Source organism: Lissotriton vulgaris, chromosome 7, assembly GCF_964263255.1.
Source record: "Lissotriton vulgaris chromosome 7, aLisVul1.2, whole genome shotgun sequence".
Classification (NCBI taxonomy): Eukaryota; Metazoa; Chordata; class Amphibia; order Caudata; family Salamandridae; genus Lissotriton; species Lissotriton vulgaris.
Genome location: NC_141695.1, coordinates 544,874,759 through 544,893,994, shown reverse-complemented (window position 1 = coordinate 544,893,994; position 19,236 = coordinate 544,874,759). Strand labels below are relative to the sequence as shown.

Sequence of the window (19,236 nt, the reverse complement as noted above, 5' to 3'; positions counted from 1 at the left end):
GCACCATCAGGATTCAAGCAAGCCGGGCCGAAGATGGCTGTAATGCCAGAAACCGGTCCCCGGAAGCTTGTTTCCTTTCCAGTAAAATAATTGGCTTGGTAGTTTGGTCTGCCCTGTTCACATGATGCACTGGGCCAGGGACAGACTTTGCATGTAGCCAGGTTCTGAGCTGGGATGGTGCAGTGAGCTAAAAAACGGTGATGGATCAAGCCCTGATCTGTTGACTGGGTAGGAGTGTTCTGCTTAATTCAGATACTCTGTCCATCTCCACCCCCTTTTCTGAATCATAAATCGAATAACGACATCAAGTAAGCATACACCACAAGAATAATAGCATAATTCCCAGACAGATGAATAAAAGAGAGTAGTACAAAAACAGGTATAAAGCAGGCTACGAGGCGGGATACATTATGAGGAAAAGAAGAGCATATATCCAATATCGACATCAAGTAGGCACACACAACAGGAATAATGGCATGATTCCCAAATGAAACCAGGATAGTAATACATTAAGCAGGAAGATAGCAGGCAACGAAGAGGGGCACATAATACGGTACAGATTAGCAACATCACATGATAGTACCTGAAGGTAAAATGGTTGTAGGCTCAATGATTTCGAACAAATGATCCTAACCCAGTTAAGGTAAAAATGTGTTCATTAGGAATCTTTTGGCGTCCAGTTTGAAAGCAGTTGTTGATGAGATTCTGCATACTTCCGCTGGAAGAGAGTTCCATATCCTTGAGGCAGCGCTGGAGAAGGCTCAGAGACAAGTTCTCTTCTTCCAAAAGATGAGTGGTTTCAGGAGGAGAGTGACAGCGCTTCTTGAGGCTCTCCCACCACAGGATAGTTCAAGCTTTTGAAATGTAGGGCTTTGGGCGCCAGAACGGCAATCTTTAACTGAATTCGAGCTTCGTAGGGCAACCATTTGAGAGATTTAAGGATTGAGGATATGTACTCATTTCGTTTGGTACCTGTGAACAGTCTGGCTGCAGCGTTCAGTCATGCCCTTAGTGGAGCCAAGGTGGATCACTGACATAATATCGACTACAAAAATATAGGCATTTAAAATATTGACTCCAAAATATCGACTACAAAAATATGGAAGTCCTATCTACAAACAGGTAAGTACAAAAATATTGAATCAAAAATATTGTTTATAAATATGTACTTTGTAAAAATATCGAATTTATTAAAATTGATGTAAAATTAAAAAAATATTAAACATAAATAACTAAAATATACTTAAAAATACTTAAATAACCTTAAAATTATTAAATAATTAATTTAAGTTATAAAAAAGTATTATTTGTTAAAACATATATATATATATATATATATAAACATATTATTATTAAAAAATATGCAATATTATTACCGTAGCATAGCAAGAGTGTTAAAATTACTATTCCGACTCCAAAGAGTTCAACAGTAGGGAAAGCGTTTGATAGCGTAGGGGTAAAAATTACTATTCCCACTCCAAAGAGTGCAACAGTAGGGAAAGAGTTGGATAGTGTAGGGGTAAAAATTACTATTCCCACTCCAGTGAAAGCAACAGTAGGGAAAGCGTTGGATAGCGTAGGGGTAAAAATAACTATTCCCACTCCAGTGAGTGCAACAGTAGAGAAAGCGTTGGATAGCGTAGGGGTAAAAATTACTATTCTCACTCCAGTGAGTGCAACAGTAGGGAAAGCATTGGATAGCATAGGGGTAAAAATTACTATTCCCACTCCAAAGAGTGCAACAGTAGGGAAAGCTTTGGATAGCGTAGGGGTAAAAATTACTATTCACACTCCAGTGAGTGCAACAGTAGGGAAAGCGTTGGATAGCGTAGGGGTAAAAATTACTATTCCTACTCCAGTGGGTGCAACTGTAGGGAAAGCATTGGACAGCGTAGGGGTAAAAATGACTATTCCAACTCCAAAGAGTGCAACAGTAGGGAAAGCGTTGGATAGCGTAGGGGTAAAAATTACTATTCCCACTCCAAAGAGTGCAACAGTAGGGAAAGCATTGGATAGTGTAGGGGTTAAAATTACTATTCCCACTCCAAAGAGTGCAAAAGTAGGGAAAGCGTTGGATATCGTAGGGCTAAAAATTACTATTCCCACTCCAGTGGGTGCAACAGTAGGGAAAGCGTTGGATAGGGTAGGGGTAAAAATTACTATTCCCACTCCAGTGAGTGCAACAGTAGGGAAAGCGTTGGATAGCGTAGAGGTAAAAATTACTATTCCAACTCCAGTGGGTGCAACAGTAGGGAAGGCGTTGGATAGCGTAGGGGTAAAAGTTACTATTCCCACTCCAGTGAGTGCAACAGTAGGGAAAGCGTTGGATAGCGTAGGGGTAAAAATTACTATTCCCACTCCAAAGAGTGCAACAGTAGGAAAAGCGTTGGATAGCGTAGGGGTTGAAATTACTATTCCCACTCCAAAGAGTGCAAAAGTAGGGAAAGCATTGGATAGCTTAGGGGTTAAAATTACTATTTCCCACTCCAAAGAGTGCAACAGTAGGAAAAGCGTTGGATAGCGTAGGGGTAAAAATTACTATTCCCACTCCAGAGAGTGCAACAGTAAGGAAAGTAAATACTTCATATATTATTTAAAAAATATAAATTAATAGCTATAAAAAATAAATTAAAAGTAATTACCAATTTAATATAATGTAATAATTAATCAATTAAAAATACAAATTAAAATTAATTATTTCAATGAGTTACCTAATAATACAAATTAATTACAAATTAACAATTAATTAACAATTAAAAACTAATTAACAATTAATTCAAATTAAATACAATTAATTAAATTGAATTATTTAATTCATTATAAATAAATTACTTCCTACCCTATTCCCCTATAAACCCACAACCCGCTACAGAAAATAAATTAGTAAAATTAACATAATTAGCAATTGATCAAATAAAATTATTTGGCACTTAAAATTTAATTAATTACCCATAAAAAATTAATTAACAATTATTTCTAAATAAATACCAATAAATAATTTTACATATTTAATTAATTATGAATAAATTACTTCCCACCCAATTCCCCTATAAACCCACAACCCGCTACAGAAAAGAAATTAGTAAAATTAACATAATTAGCAATAATCAATTAATTAAAATTAATTGCCAATTAAAATTTAATTAATGACCAAATATAAATTAATTTACAGTTAATTAAAAATGAATACCAATGAATACATTTACATATTTAATTAATTATAATTACATTACTTCCCACCCTATTCCCCTATAAAGCCACAACCCGCTACAGAATTAAATTACGCAAAAATAAAAAAAACAAAATTCATTAATTAAAATAAATTATAACATAAATACACTCTTTTCACACATATAATAACATAAAAAACACTATAAAAAATTTGATATTATTAAAAATTCGATAATTTTAATAACCTATATTATATAGTTTGATATTTTAACTTTCTATATTTTTAACATTCGATATTACATTACTTACCTTAAAAACAATATTTTTGATGTCTATATTCTGTCCATTCGATATTTTGTCCATTCTATATTTTAAACTCAGTATTATGTCCATTCGATATTTTTTACTCGATATTTTGACCGTTTACCGCCAAGGGGTATTTGGGAAGGCCACGGAGCATAGCGCTGCCGTAGTCTAGCCTCGGCAGGACCAATGCTTGTACCACCCGTTTGAAGTCCTTTTGAGGAAGGAATGGCTTGATATTTCTAAGTGTCCTCATCAAGTGGTTAGCTCCCTTACACACATTACTGATATGAATTTTTCATCTTCAGGTGCTTGTACAGGGTGATTCCAAGAGATTTGGCTGAGTCTATGATGAGAGGGGTGCAGTTGAAGGCAGTGAGGTGCTTCAGCCAAAGGTTTAGCATGGGGATGTTGTTCGGGAGGAAATGAAAAGTAATTCCGTTTTGAAGGTGTTGAGCAGTAGATGGTTCTCCGTTAACCAATTTTGCGCAGAATTTAAGGTGGTGTTGAGTGAGATGATGTTGTCCGGGGATGAGATTTTCAAAAAAAGTTGTGTGTCATCCGGGTACAAGAGAGTGTTTGTGGAGTTTAAAGAATTAGTTAGTTGTTCCAAGAAAAGGTTGAAGAGGATAGGAGATAGGGGAGAGCCTTGGGGGACACCCATGAGTACTGGAGAGGGCTGGGAGAGGGAGTTTTTATTTTATTTTATTTTTTTAGAGTTTTAGATAGCACAAACTAGACCCGAAGATATCAGGTATCAGAGCGCTTTACATGAGCACCAGTTTCGTTAGAGATGGAAACATTAATTTTTTTTAGGCATAGGGAGATTAAGTGATTTGCCCAGAATCACATGATGTTGAGCGTCATTGCAAAGACTCGAACTCAGTTCCCCAGCTTTGAGGACAACCGCTCTAGCTGTAAGGCTACATTTTCTGCCTTGATTCTTTGCAATCTGTGGTGAAGGAAGGATGAGAACAATTGTAACACCCGACTCGAGAAAACCATTCGGCTCTTCAAAATGGATAGGAGGTTGTCGTGATTAACCGCGTCGAATGCGGATGAAAGGTCAAGTAGGATTAGGAGGTAGGAATCATTTTGGTCCAGCATTTTTAAAAATTTCATCTATAACGTGCGTGAGAGCGATATGGTACTATGCCCCTTCCAAAACCCGGATTCATGCTGGTCAAGGATTTGGAAATTCTTTATGTGAGCACAGAGTTGCGATTGTACATGTTTTTCTAGTACTTTTCTAGTGTGGGGATGTTGGAGATAGGGCGGAAATTATTGAGGTCAGTTTTATCTGCGTTAGTTTTTTTATGTATAGATGACACCTGAGCTGCTTTTAGGCAGTCTGCGATCGTGCCTTGTGATAGAGAGGCGTTTACAATCCTTTTAAAAAAAAAATGTTTTTTAATTAATTTTATTTCAGCAATCAGTCGTACATTGAGCATAATAGATAACAAAATGGTTTAAGCAATCAATAAATAAATTACAATATATTTATACAGAACATTAGGACTAGAATGATATAATCAAATCAAATTAAATCCATTTAGAGATAGGTGCCCAAACTTTTTGTCCAATTTTTTTCCTTTTTAGACCTTTGGATCTATAAATTGCCATTTCTAATTGATATATAGATAACAATTTGGATTGCCAGTGATTAAAAACTAGAGGCTCAGAATCTAGCCAGCGAGAAGTAATACAAAAACGAAAAACTGCCATACTGATAAATAAAAAAGCTTCTGCAGTAGCTGACCTTGTTTCAATTTGATCCGTTTGAAGTCCAATAATTACCATTTCAGGAGTTAATCTTACAGTTATCTCCAAATTATTATTTACAAAGAGTTCAACATCTGCAATGAATTGCGAAAGTTTCGAACATTTGAAAAACATATGAATAGAATCAGCGGCTGTTTCATCACACCGTTTGCATTCATCGCTATTTCTAACTTTCCATTTGGCTAATTTAGCCGGGGAATAATACAGGTCATAAATTGACATAAAGTGCTGACTTTGAAGCGAGCCATTAAATAGCATCCTGATCGATAATTCAATAGATCTGACTATATCAACATTTTCAATTTCAAATTTCCTTTGCCATTTACTCTCAATCAGACTCAGATCATCATCCATTTGTTTAATAGCCATCTGATATACTAAACCTATTTTTTTTACCCTTCTGCTAGTTTCTAAAATTTTATTTTTAGTCATACATAAATGATCAATAATACCCTTGGATTCCAGAAAGCTCCAGACCTGGAAGTATTTAAAGAAGTCATTTCTAGATAGTTTATATTTTGTTTGCAAGCTAGAAAAGGTAGCTATCTGAGTACCTTTATAGAGATCTCCCAATAAACTTATCCCAGCAGAGTGCCATATTTTCATAATTTGATCATTAAAAATCTCAGGTAGCATATGATTATTCAACACAGGGGAATAATAATTTAGATCACCCCACCGGATAATTTTCTTCTTAATTTGCCTCCAGATTATCAAGGCTGTTAATATAGTTTTAAACTTAGTCTTTTTCTAGTAACTAGGTTCTACAACTTTGACTAAACATTGAGAGACTTCCTCGCCTAGCAACATTTCATAAATTGACGGGTGGATAGATTCATCAATAATAATATCAGAAAAGATTAATATGCCCATATATCTTAATGAAATAAGCCAATAATATAGTCGGAAGTTGGAAATCCCCCAACCCTCCTTCATTCTTGGAAGGGAGCACCATCTCAAAGCCCGTCTAGATCGATGATAGCCCCAGAGAAACCTGGATGCCATTCTATCCATTTTTATAAAATAAGACGATGAGAACAGAAGGGGTATTGTGCGAAATAAATATAAAATGTTTGGAAAAATCAACATTTTTAATATATTAGCACGACCATAAAGGGAGAAATGTAAAATATTTAGCCTTTCCAGAATATTATTAGAGGATTTGAACACTGGTTCAATATTAAGACGTACAATTTCTTCAATCTTGGGAGATATTGTAATCCCAAGATATTGCGCTTCAGGAACAAAAATCAGGTCATTAGGCCGGTCGCTTTCCGAGTGAATCAGCTGGGTCTTTGAAAGATTTAGTTTGTAGCCCGATAGAGCTCCAAACTCTTCTGCAAGGTGAATTATTTTTGGTAATGCCCGTCTAATATCTGAAGTGGTAATGGCAACATTATCTGCATATGCAAATATTGTAAATTCATTTTGTCGGATCATGACCGGAGCAATATCCTCATCAATTGATAATTTACGAAGATAAGGTTCTAGATATATTGAGAACAACAAGGACAACCTTGTCTTATTCCCCTCGTTATCCCAAAACATTCAGAAAGTGTATCTGTGATCCTAATAGCAGCTTTTGGATTAAGATAAAGTGCCTTGATTGTGTTGATGTATTCCTTGGGAAATCCCATCCAGGCCATAACAGCCCATAGGAATCCCCAGGCGACCCTGTCGAACGCTTTTTTAGCGACCAACAGGGCCACCGCAACCGGGGACTCCGAAGCCTGTGCCCAGTCCAGCAATGGTATAATTTTTTTAACATGATCCGTAGTGTCTCTTTTTGAAATAAATCCATGTTGTCTTATAGAAACAAGGGACGGCATCAGTTCATTTAGTCTATTCGCAAGTATTTTTTAATAGATTTTAATGTCAGCTGAAATTAGAGAAATGGGTCTGTATGACCCTAACTCATCACTAGGCTTTCCTTTCTTTTTAAATATTACAATAGTGGCAGATGACCATGAATCAGGAGGGTTACCTAGAAAAGCTAGCTGGAAAACCTTAATCAGTGCTGTTTTTAAAATTCTCCTAAATACTCGATAAAATTCTAAAGGGATACTATCAGGTCCCATCGCCTTACCTGTGGCAAGCCCCATAATAGCTGTTTCAATTTCTTCCCAGGTAATTGAGGCACTAAGTATTATTTTATGTTCTTCCGATAGTCAGTTTTATTAACACCTTCTAGATATTGTAAAATCTTTACTCCCAGATCTCCCACGTTATTAGGTTGGTGATATAAGGCCTGATAAAACTCATTAAAAGCTGCTAGTATATCCCCTTTTGAAATCCTAACAACCCCACCAAGATCTCGAATTTTAAGAATGTCATTAGATATTGCTTTTTGATGTAGTCTCTGCGCTAATACTTTGCCTGTTTGTTCATTTAATTTATAGCTTTCTAATATGTATTGTCTATATTGAGAGGCGACTCGGTCCGCAATATGGGAATAGACTGTACTGCGTTTAATAGACAGATCAAGTTGAGACTCTTCTATATGTTTATTAGCTTTAATGTTTTCGGCTAGTTTTCTTTCTGCCTTTAAAACCATATTGCAATCAATTTTAAACTTATTACGTTTATTCTTTACCAAAACATTCGAGTACGTTTACAATCCTTGTCCAGGTGGGGATGAGTACATTCTTGATTTATTTGAAGATGGCCGGTGGCAGTGGGTCACTGAAGTGATTAGGTGGATTGATGTTCTGAAGAATCTTGTTGATGATTTATGAATACCTTATCAATAGACGTTTAAGTGGATTCTAAGCACCCAAAATATGTACTAGTTTTTGTAACTTGTGTCTGGTAAATAAGTTTAAAAAAAAAAGCAAAATGTCATCAGTATGTTGTATTGTATCCTCCTGCTGTGGGAATGCATTATGAAGAGATGCTGAATTCAGAATGATCTTTTTCATGTTTTATAAGATGCTGAATGTATTATTCACGTAGAGGTGTGAATACGTTGAGCCATTCTTGAAGCTGAAATCTTATTTTACTTATGTGCATCATCTTCCAATTGAAATGAAGTTGTGTTTTTTATTTGTTTGGGCCATCTGTACCCCTACTGTTTGCACCTACCTGCCTGCCTACAGCTGCCTTGCCTCAGAACTGACCATGTGCGCCAAATTCTGACTTGAATGAAGCAGTTTTTAGACAATAAATGTCAATTCAGTGCTTATGATGGCTGGATCCACGCCACGTTTCCTTGATAACCTTTGACTCTGCAAATGGTTTGCATTTAGATTCATTTGGCTTTATTCTCAAAGAAAGTTACAGAAGTGTGGGTGGAGATCCACATTTCCACCTGGATGTACTTTTTCAACTTTTTTCTATTTAGAAACATTTCCATAAGTCTGCCTTTCAAAGCTGTTCCAGGTGAAGGTTTCCAGGTGTACTTTCTGAGTTCTCCACTGGGAAGAGCTTCGTACAGGCAGAATGGAGCCTACTAGGCAAATGCACATTTTTCTTTCTCTCTAGTGAAAAAGTTTTTTCCTGCGGAGAAAGCCCTTTCCTTACACCCCTATCACATCTGTGGGTGATATGTTCTTCTCCTCTTCTTGGAATGGCAGTTACTACAGCCTTGGATTTGTTAGCTGTAAGCACAACCCCCTTTTCTATATTTAATCCTGGTGTTTTGTTGGCTTTGATGGTGGGGAGGTTATGGCAATTGCCTACGTGTTTTGGAGGGATTCATATCCCCTACTGAATTCCTCCACTGCACTTTAGGTGGCATGTGGTGGATTGAAGACACCAAGGGCCAGATGTAGGTAATCCCAGATTACCAATTCTTAACTACCGAATCATTCCGATTCGGTATTTAAGAACTGGCAATCGGGATCTAGGTATTTTTACTGATTTAATTACCGAATCAGTAAGATTCGGTAATTACAGAATCGGTATTTACCGATTCGGTAATTGCCATTGATTCCTATGGGCTTTGAGGCCCACAGGAATCAATGTCAATTACCGAATCGGTAAATACCGATTTGGTAAAATTACCGAATTTACAAGGGGGACAGGGTGTCACTTTGACACCCTGTTGCACCCCTGATTCTGGCTTGTGTGCAATGTAACACACATACATGCCCTTAGGGCACGTATGTGTGCCACATGGCACCGGTGTACATGCACAGATGTGCATGTACACAGAAATTCATTATTTACCACCAATTATTATTTGGTGGTAAATAACGAATTCCTAAGGGCCTGTGGCACTGTTTTCAGTGCCACCTACATCTGGATTTACAGAATCGGTAAATTTACCGATTCGGTATTTTACCAAATCGGTAAATAGACCGAATCTGTAACTTTACCGATTATGTAAATTCAGGCCCCCTACATCTCAATATCCAAATACCGGTCGGTAACGGCCGAAATCGGCTGTTACCGACCGGTATTTGGCGACCTACATCTGGACCCAAGTCCCTAGCCCAACGAAGAATACTGCCACCCCACCTGTAAGAGTTCTAGAAAGCAACAATTTTCATTGGAAAAAGCTTCACCATTGCTTAAGCTGCCTCTTGGAAGCTTTGTAGAGATTCTTGCCTCCAGCACAGTGTTCCAAAGACTGACCCTTATTCTACCTTTACATATCTATGGGGTAACCCAACAATACTTATCACACACAAAAAAGTGAATGCATGAGTTTTTTATATGCAACTTGAAATTGTAATTACATTATATACATATGGTCACTCCAGATAGAAAGATGAGAGAGAGAAGGCTCTCAAAAACAGCGCCCAGTAGAGAATTTGGTTAGTGAATAAAAAGAGGAAGTCATATATATATATAACAGTCATAGTCATTATTAAGAAGCCTGTCCGTTACATTTATTTGTACATTATAAATGTGATCTTGTTGAATAGGGGTAATAGTTTCAATCATAGTTGCCTCTATTTTGGAAGAATAATCCAATCCAGGCTTTGCGAAATGTCAACTTTTAAACCCGATAAAGGGGAGAGGGCCAGGTTGAGCCTCAACAGCGGGTCTTCATTGGGACTCAGTGACAGAATAGACGGGAGCAACCTGGAGTATCTCGTCCTGTGTTTAGGTATCTGCAAATTTATCCAGAGAACACGGCCAACTGGCTTTTTGTCTAAAGGGGATCTTGAACAAGACCCTTATGTAAAGTGGCCTTGGTGTGGGGGGCTTAATTATGTAAATATGCAAAATCTCAGTTTTTTTACATGACGCAGATAAGAACCTCTTGATGAATAAATCACCTTGGGCTCTGGGTCTGGCTACAAGGAATTCCCTGATTCATGTCAACCTTATTCTACCTGTCAGCACTTCTGCCCCAACCATGGGAGCTGGGAGATACAGTAACGTTTGTTTGGCTGTACCATTAGCTTTCACGTTAGTTCTCCTAGTTGGTGGAGTGCCAGCTTTTGGTAAGCCTGATGCTCCTCTCTTGTAGTGCTCACATGTAAAACTTCAGAAATGACTTTAAAGCCATATAGATTGAAACAATACGCATTAATATTATAAAACAAAATCAGTTGATTGCCAGCATGAAGTACAATCTATTGGTATCTACCTGAATATTCAACCCAACTATACAGACTTGATATAGACATTCCATGGTCCTCAGTCATTCGGTTAGTGTTGTGATTATCTTTTAAGTAAGATAAATATTGCTCAAGAAATGTAGATTCACATTTTCTGTCCTGAGATCAGGTCATTTTGATCGTAGTGCAACACAGGGTATAGTGTTGAAAATAAACCCACCTACTATAACTATTGTTATCACCCAGCAGCATGTTGGCAGTAAGGTTATTAGAAGCTGTGCTCCTAATCTAACCCAACGTCGGAAATAATGGTAGCATTCTAATAATAATAATAATAATAATAATATTATTATTATTAACTCCTTTAGCATTAGCATTGTCTTGCTGTTTAGTTTTTGATGTAGTATACAATAGGTTTTATTTTTTCTACCTTAAATTACTTAAGTTATGTTTCCAGATGTAGCACAATACAGCTCTCAATTCTTTTAGCACTTTTATAATGGGCTCATGTCAATGTCATCTATCTTGGCCTCAAAACCTACCCGATGAAAGACTTTTTTTGAGAACCACTTGTAAAGACTATATTCCACTCTCATTGATTGCTCTCCATTGGATGCCTACTTTAAAACAGCTAATGGGATAAATATATAAGGAGAATCCGTAAATGCCCGAGTGGTTCTATGTCTTTCAGCCATCACAGGGCCTCTACACAGAAACATTGATATTGGTAAGAATTCTGAGGGCCCACCACAGACCCCTAGGTGACCAGTCCTTTTACCTTCATTTACCAACTCTATCTTAAAGATTACCTAATAAAATAACATAGCGCCCCCACCAACACCCTGCTTGCCTGGACCTACATGAACGACAACGACACCATCAAAACCATGAACACCATCAACAAAGCCAGCCCCACCATCGCGCCCCATCTCCGCAAGATCATAAACACCTCCTTTGAGACCGTCACCTTCCCGGAGAGCTTGAAGCTCGCCGAGATCAACGCCCTGCTCAAAAGACCGAAGGCGTACCAGAGAGACCTCAAGAACTTCTGGCCCATATCCCTGTTCCCGTTCCTGGCAAAGGTCATAGAGAAGATCGTCAACAAACAACATACCCGCTACCTCGAGGACGACAACATCCTGGACCCATCCCAGTCCGGATTCCGCCAAAAACCACAGCACCAAAACTACCCATATCGCTGTCACCGACGACATCAGAGCCATCCTGGACAACGGAGAAACTGCAGCCCTCATCCTCCTGGACCTCTCATCCGCCTTTGACACCGTCTGCCACCACACCCTATGCACACGCCTCCACGGTGCAGGAATCCGTGACAAAGCCCTGGACTGGACCACCTCCTTCCTCTCCGGCAGAACCCAGAGCGTCTGCCTCCCACCATTCCGATCCCAAGCCACCAAGATCATCTGTGGCATACCCCAAGGATCATCTCTCAGCCCAACCCTCTTCAACGTCTACATGGCACCGCTCGTCAACATCATCCGATCACACAACCTCAACATCTAATATATAAAGATTATCCCTTAATGCCCGAGTGGTTCTATGTCTTTCAGCCATCACAGGGCATCTACTCAGTATTATTAATATCAATAAGAATTCTGAGGGCCCATCACAGACCCCAAGGTGACCAGTCCTTTTACAAAGCAGACCACTATTTGTATTACCTTCATTTACCATCTCTATCCACAATATTACCTAATAAAATAACATAACACCCGCACCAACACCCTGCTTGCCTGGACCCACGTGAACAACGACGACACCATCAAAACCATGAACACCATCCACTCTGGCTCTCCGTCATACCCATGCCCACACCACATCTTCAACAAAGCCAGCCCCACCAGCGCGCCCCCTCTCTGCAAGATCATAAACACCTCCTTTGAGACCGCCACCTTCCTGGAGAACTGGAAGCACGCTGAGATCCACGCCCTGCTCAAAAAACCGAAGGCGGACCAGAGAGACCTCAAGAACTTCTGGCCCATCTCCCTGCTCCCGTTCCCGGCAAAGGTCATCGAGAAGATCCTCAACAAACAACATATCCGCTATCTCGAGGACAACATCCTGGACCCATCCCAGTCTGGATTCCGCCAAAAACCACAGCACGGAAACTACCCTCATCGCCGCCACCGACAACATCAGACCCATCCTGGACAACAGAGAAACCGCAGCCCTCATCCTCCTGGACCTCTCAGCCACCTTTGACACCGTCTGCCAACACACCCTAAGCACATGCCTCCACGGTGCAGGAATCCGCAACAAAGCCCTGGGCTGGACCACCTCCTTCCTCTCCGGCAGAACCCAGAGCATCCTCTCCCTCACCAAGGACCACTTCACCGCCAGAACCAACCTCCACGAAGGAATGAAAGCCATTGCTGAATGGATGAAGAACAGCTGTCTGAAACTGAACTCGGGCAAGACGGAGGTCCTCTTCCTCGGCTCCACCCCCTCCAGGTGGGACAACTCCTGGTGGCCGACAACACTAAGAACTGCAACAACACCCAGCGACCACGCATGCAAAGTGGACTTCGTCCTCAACGCATCGCTCCCCATGACCAAGCAGGTCAACGCTGTCTTATCCTCCTGCTTCAACACCCTCTGCATGCTCTGCAAGATCTACAGATGGCTCCCCACCGAGACCAGAAGGACGGTCACCCAGGCCCTCGTCAGCAGCAGACTGGACTACGGCAAACTCCTGAAACAACTACAACGCATACAGAACACCTCTGCTCGACTCATCCTCAACATATCCCGCCACATCACATCCCACCTGAGAGACCTGCACTGGCTCCCTGTCAACAAGAGGATCACCTTCAAGCTCCTCACCCACGCTCACAAGGCACTCCACATTACTGGACCAACATACCTCAACAGACGTCTCACCCTCTACACCCGAACCACCAGCTCTGCTCTGCCAACCTCACCCTTGCCGCCATCCCCCGCATCAGAAGAACAACCATCAGGGACAGATCATTCTCCCACCTCGCCGCCAAGACCGTGAACACCCTAACTTTCCACCTGCGACAGACTCAGGACCTACTAGCCTTCAGGAGACTTCTCAAGACCTGGCTCTTCGAGCAGTAGCAGCGCCTACCCCCCTCCATAACTCTATAAATGTACTGATTGATTGATAGCACATGGCATAAAATAGAGACTGTATCTGTGGCCTCTCTGTGGACATCATGTTTCAATGGTATTTCATTAAACACATTGGTTCGGATTCACAAAAGTATTTATGAGTCTATGAAGGAAATCTTTAATGCCTTTGTGAATTGTACTCAAAACATCTACAATGAGAATATTGAAGGAATATTTATATACGAGTTAAACAAATTCAAAGGTGTGGACCCTTGTTGAACTTTTATTAGTAGGGAGTTGGGCAATCCTGGGCCAATTCACAAAGGCAGATATCAGCTAGTAGTAGTACGTGAAGTAGTACTTCTGTAGAACTGCAGGTGGTATTGTAATAATGCAGTTGGACTCTAGGGGCTAGAGAAAGTAGTGTCTTTAAGGTTTTAAGGAATAAATGCTTGTTCAAGTTCATCAATGAGGCAAAAATTCCTTATTTTATATTTCTTTTTGAAATATATCTAATAAATCTGGAGCAGCCCGAAATTACTGCATAGGGCGAATTCCCCTTTGTTAGAAAAGCAAATGTGTCATTTATAGCATTAAAATTCCAGGTTGCTCTAGATTCTTGCAGGTATTGGTAACACCATTACTGTATTTTATTTTTTTGAAAATAGTATATTTGATTGATTCATATATTGATGTATGAGAATATATACAAGAAGATTATTTTTACCATCATCAATATGACTTGCCAGGATGACACTCCTCCCTTAGTTAGTACATCCATGACGCGTGTGACACAGTCTCTACAGCTTCCATACGATGCCTACAATCTAGTAATATCCCAACTTTGCACCCCCCATTAAACTATAGAATGCAGTCATTCCTCTCTGTCAGAATAGGCCTAACAGTGCAGAGTTTTTCTCTAAATTGTTATTCTAGATATACCATTGCTACCAGGTAAGTCACGTTGCCTTCCTTGATGTTAGCTGTTGCGATGGATGTGTATGTACTTTTCACAAACCTCTCCTCATTGCCTTCTTTCCCTCTTCTCTCCTCCTTAGGCAGACATTATGCTCTGGGATTATGCTAAAAGGGAGCTGTGTGCTAAACTCTCTCTTCACAAGGTCAAGGTTGAAGCCCTTTCATTCTCACCAAATGACTTGTACTTGGTGTCCTTAGGTGGTCAGGATGATGGATGGTAAGAATCTATGCACATTACTCTGTTTTTGCAGCTTCCATTTCCACCTGCCTATCAAAAGTCAGTTATTTGTCCTGAAACCTTGGGTTTTGATGCAATACAGATGTCTTGAGGCATTTGTATCTTGCAGACTCTGTAGACCTTGCATATCAGTGTGGTCTAAAATAAAGGTACACGTAACTTATGTTGTTTCATAATCAGCAAATACGTTTTTTTATGAGGCAATTCTGCAGGTGAATTCACTTCCAGTTCAACAGATAGCCCTGAGTACCTGAAAGTAGGGATACTTAAAAAGTTATTTCAAGTAGTTAAATCTAAAATATGTTAATGTGAACTTTTCTACACTCTGTAAACATAATATGCAAATTAACTTTCCATGTTATAACCTTCCCTCCAAAAGCATGTATGCCAGAAAGAACAAATCCTTAACGTTGAAATGTTAAAAGGACTCCGGGCCTTATTTGGAGTTGGGTGGACTGAGTACAAACATGGAATTGTATTGTGATCATCAAACTCTCCGTCGCCATCTCTGTGTACATTTTTCCACCAGCAAAGCCTCCTCTGGCTCTGCTGTCGGAAACCTTAGACAGACGACCCGAAGAGCATTGGCTCATCAATCTAAGTACCCCAGAACACCCGCCCTGTTCAGAGAGCCCGTTTTGATAGACCCTTTTTGCCAGGAAAAGCCTGGAGGCCCTGAATTTTTTTTTCAATGACTTCCAAACATTGAATAAAAAGTCAGACTGACAGCTTTTGTTTTTCTAAAACAACTCCATCTATAGGAGTTTACAGTTCATTTTTGATTTAAAAAGTAGCTAAATTGTTCATTAACATGGTATCCACTGAGCAAAGCTAAAGAAAGCACTGAGGTAGTCGTTCCTCTGTAAGCACAGAGATTTCTACGAGGTAGACAGAAATCGGAGGTTATGACTTCTGCCACCCTGACCCCATGCCATGACATCAACCAATCTCTAAATAAAGATGAATTTTCAGTAGGATAAATTGACTTTTTTATGTTAAAATTTATAAATGTTGCTAGCACATTTCACTGACTTGTCCTCAGAAATGTCCAGGAAGACAATTTTCTCTTGAGTAAGACACCATTCTTGCATACCCACTGGGTTGTCCTGAGATCATCGTAAACCAGAGAACAGAAAGGGAGTGGGAAAATAAAAGACCTTGGGCCAGATGTAGGTGGCCATTTACCGACCGGTAACGGCCGATTTCGGCCGCTACCGACCGGTAAATGGTCATTTGTGATGTAGGAGCCCTATTTTACCGATTCGGTAAATTTACCGAATCTGTAAATTTACCGAATCGGTATTTTTACCGATTCGGTAAGTTCCTGATGTAGGTGGGACTCTTCTGAGTCCCACAGGCCTTACAGAATCGGTATTTTACCACCCAATCCAATTGGGTGGTAAAATACCGAATCCAGGTGTGCATGCACATGTGTGCATGCACACCTGTGCCATGTGACACACAGACATGCCCTTAGGGCATGTATGTGTGCCACATGGCACACAAGCCTGTAATTGGGGTACTTGAGGGTGTCAAAGTGACACCCCCTGCACCCTTGCAAGAATAGGTAATTACCGAATCGGTAAATACCGATTCGGTATTCCACATTGATTCCTATGGGCTTCAAGGCCCATAGGAATCAATGGGGGATACCGATTCGGTATTTACAGAATCGGTAAATACCGAATCTTACAGATTCGGTATTTACCGATTCAGAATTACCTACATTTCCCCCCCTCTAATTTACCACTTCTTAAATACCGATTTGGTATCATTAGGTATTTTTGAAGTGTTAAATTAGAATTACCTGCATCGGGCCCCTTGTGTCTAGTTGGATTACCATTGGAAGTGAGTTACAGGTCGCTGGAAAGACATTGTTTCAATTACCTCCGCTCTAGAATGGTGGGTATTTCTACACAACAACTTCTCAGGACAAGAGCTGTACCATGTAGGTGCTTAGATAACACTGCATTACAGATCCATCCCATCAGGGATGGGGAGTTCTTCAGAATCTCTCCATCTGTGTTCAGCAGAAAAGTCTGGCATGCCTATCAATGTACTGGAATTGAGAGCAGTCAGGTTGCCTCTAAACGCCTTTCCACCTCGATTGCCAATCAAAAGATGTCCAAAGGGGCAGACAGCATGTCAACCCCTTTACTACATAAGTAAGCAAGGGGGAACAAGTCTCTTTCTCAGGAAGCACAAACCCTTTGGCATTGGCTTTTTCTGCACAACATTGAGCGTGGCACAGGGTTGCAGGATGCAGTGGTGACGACTCACATCAGACGCGATTGGACCTGCCACAAATGGGAGTAGATATATAACAACTTCAGCTAGTTTTCAACAAATCTGGGGCTCTGCCTCTCAACCTGTTTGCCACCTAAACTGTGCCAAATGCCCTCTTTATGCCAGAAGGTATCCCAGGACACACCTGGAAGCTCTTCTGATTCCTGGTCAATTATGTAAGTGTATGCCTTTCCTGAAGCACTTTTCCTACCAGGGTTTCTCCGAAAACTAAGGAGAGCTGTGCACACTGATTCTAACAGCCCTGCTTTGGGCAAGGCAATTTTAGTTCACAGAGTTATGGACCCGCCCAGAGCCGACTTAGGCATTGGTGGCGACAATCTAACCTCCTCCACATCATGACCTTCTCCATGAATTCCCTCACTACCACCCTCCATCAGTGTTCCTCATCTCTCCATCTGTTTATAATACTCCTCTTGATGTAGGGTGTCAGAGTCTTTTACACATTTAACACCTTTTATGACCATGAAAAGACTACAACGGATTCAGAACTCGGCTGCCAGACTACTGTTGCATATCAAACCGCAAGACTACATCTCACCTGCCTTGAAAGCCCTGCATTGGTTACCAGTTACCAGAAGATCCATGTTCGAGCTGCTTTGTATCATCCACAAAGCAATACATGGAACGGAGCCACTCTTCATCAGGAATAAAATCACCATACACATTCAACAAAGGAACGTCTGCTCTAGAGTGACACCTTGCCTCAAACTCCCCAGAGGCGAAAAAAAAACGATGGGTGGCACATCCTTCTCTGTTCGAGCAGCCAAACTATGGAACTCTTTACCCCTCAAAATAAACCACCACCTTATCTTCAGAAAACTACTAAAGAATTGTCTCTTCCCCACATAAGCACCATACACAAACAGAAATATACAGCATATCCCTCTGTGTCTAAGCATTTATTTGTACTATAGATATGTACCTATATATGTGTATTGCTTTGTATAAACATATAGAATATTATGTTTAAAAACATACATTTTAAGTGCAACAATACTTGAAAACCAGAGTTTATCTAATGCATCTTTAACCTGCATATACTTACTTCCTTTATGCATCTATATACCTTCCATGTAATTGGATCTATATATATGTATTACTTTTCTCCTAAAAAAACATATTCAATGCATTACCCTATTTCTCATCCTATACCTCTATCAATATCTTTAATCTACATATACTTACCTCCTTTAAACATCTATATACTTTCCTTGTACTTATGGATCTATTTTTACTACTTTCTTCTAATTCAGCATATCCAATGCACTACCCTATGCCTCACCCTATTCTTCTCTGAATATATCTTCTACTTCAACTCTCTGACTCATCTCAAACTTCTTTCTACTATTCTTTCCAATGCACTACCCTATTTCCCACTTTATACCTCTATCGATATATCTTCTACATCCACTCTTTCATTCATCCCAAACCCCATAACACTACCATGATCCCCAAAATAAACCTTTCTAGACTCTCCCCTACTCTACCCCTCCTTGCATCATCTTACACCTCTTTTAGAATAACTATCCCCCAAAGCAAGCCTTTCTAAACTCTTCCCTCTGACTTTTCCCCTCCACATCCTGTTTTACTCATCCCAAGCCTCCTCCTACTGCTCTACCCTCCAAAATAAAAAAAACAGAAAAAGTCTAAATCCATCACTCTTCTATCCTTCCACTATCCTTTTCAATCAAAATAACAGACTCACATGTCCACTTCTCAAATTTCATATTTCACTACCTTTACGTGTTTCAGAGTAGCATGCTACTCACCGAAAAAGGACAAAGACATTAAAAAAAACATTTAATGCAAAGTTCAACATCGAGTCAGCGCATTGCCTGATTGTTTTCAGCA

General features: G+C 39.9%; 1 protein-coding gene across 1 annotated transcript in view; it reads left to right on the top strand.

Annotated features, from left to right (window-relative positions):
- The window catches only part of CFAP52 (cilia and flagella associated protein 52), a 149,490-nt gene that overhangs the window by 42,171 nt on the left and 88,083 nt on the right, over window positions 1–19,236 (top strand). Inside the window, exon 3 of the mRNA XM_086928737.1 lies at window positions 14,921–15,057. Within this exon, the coding sequence (XP_086784863.1) occupies window positions 14,921–15,057 (137 nt within the window). The remainder of the gene's footprint in view (window positions 1–14,920; window positions 15,058–19,236) is intronic.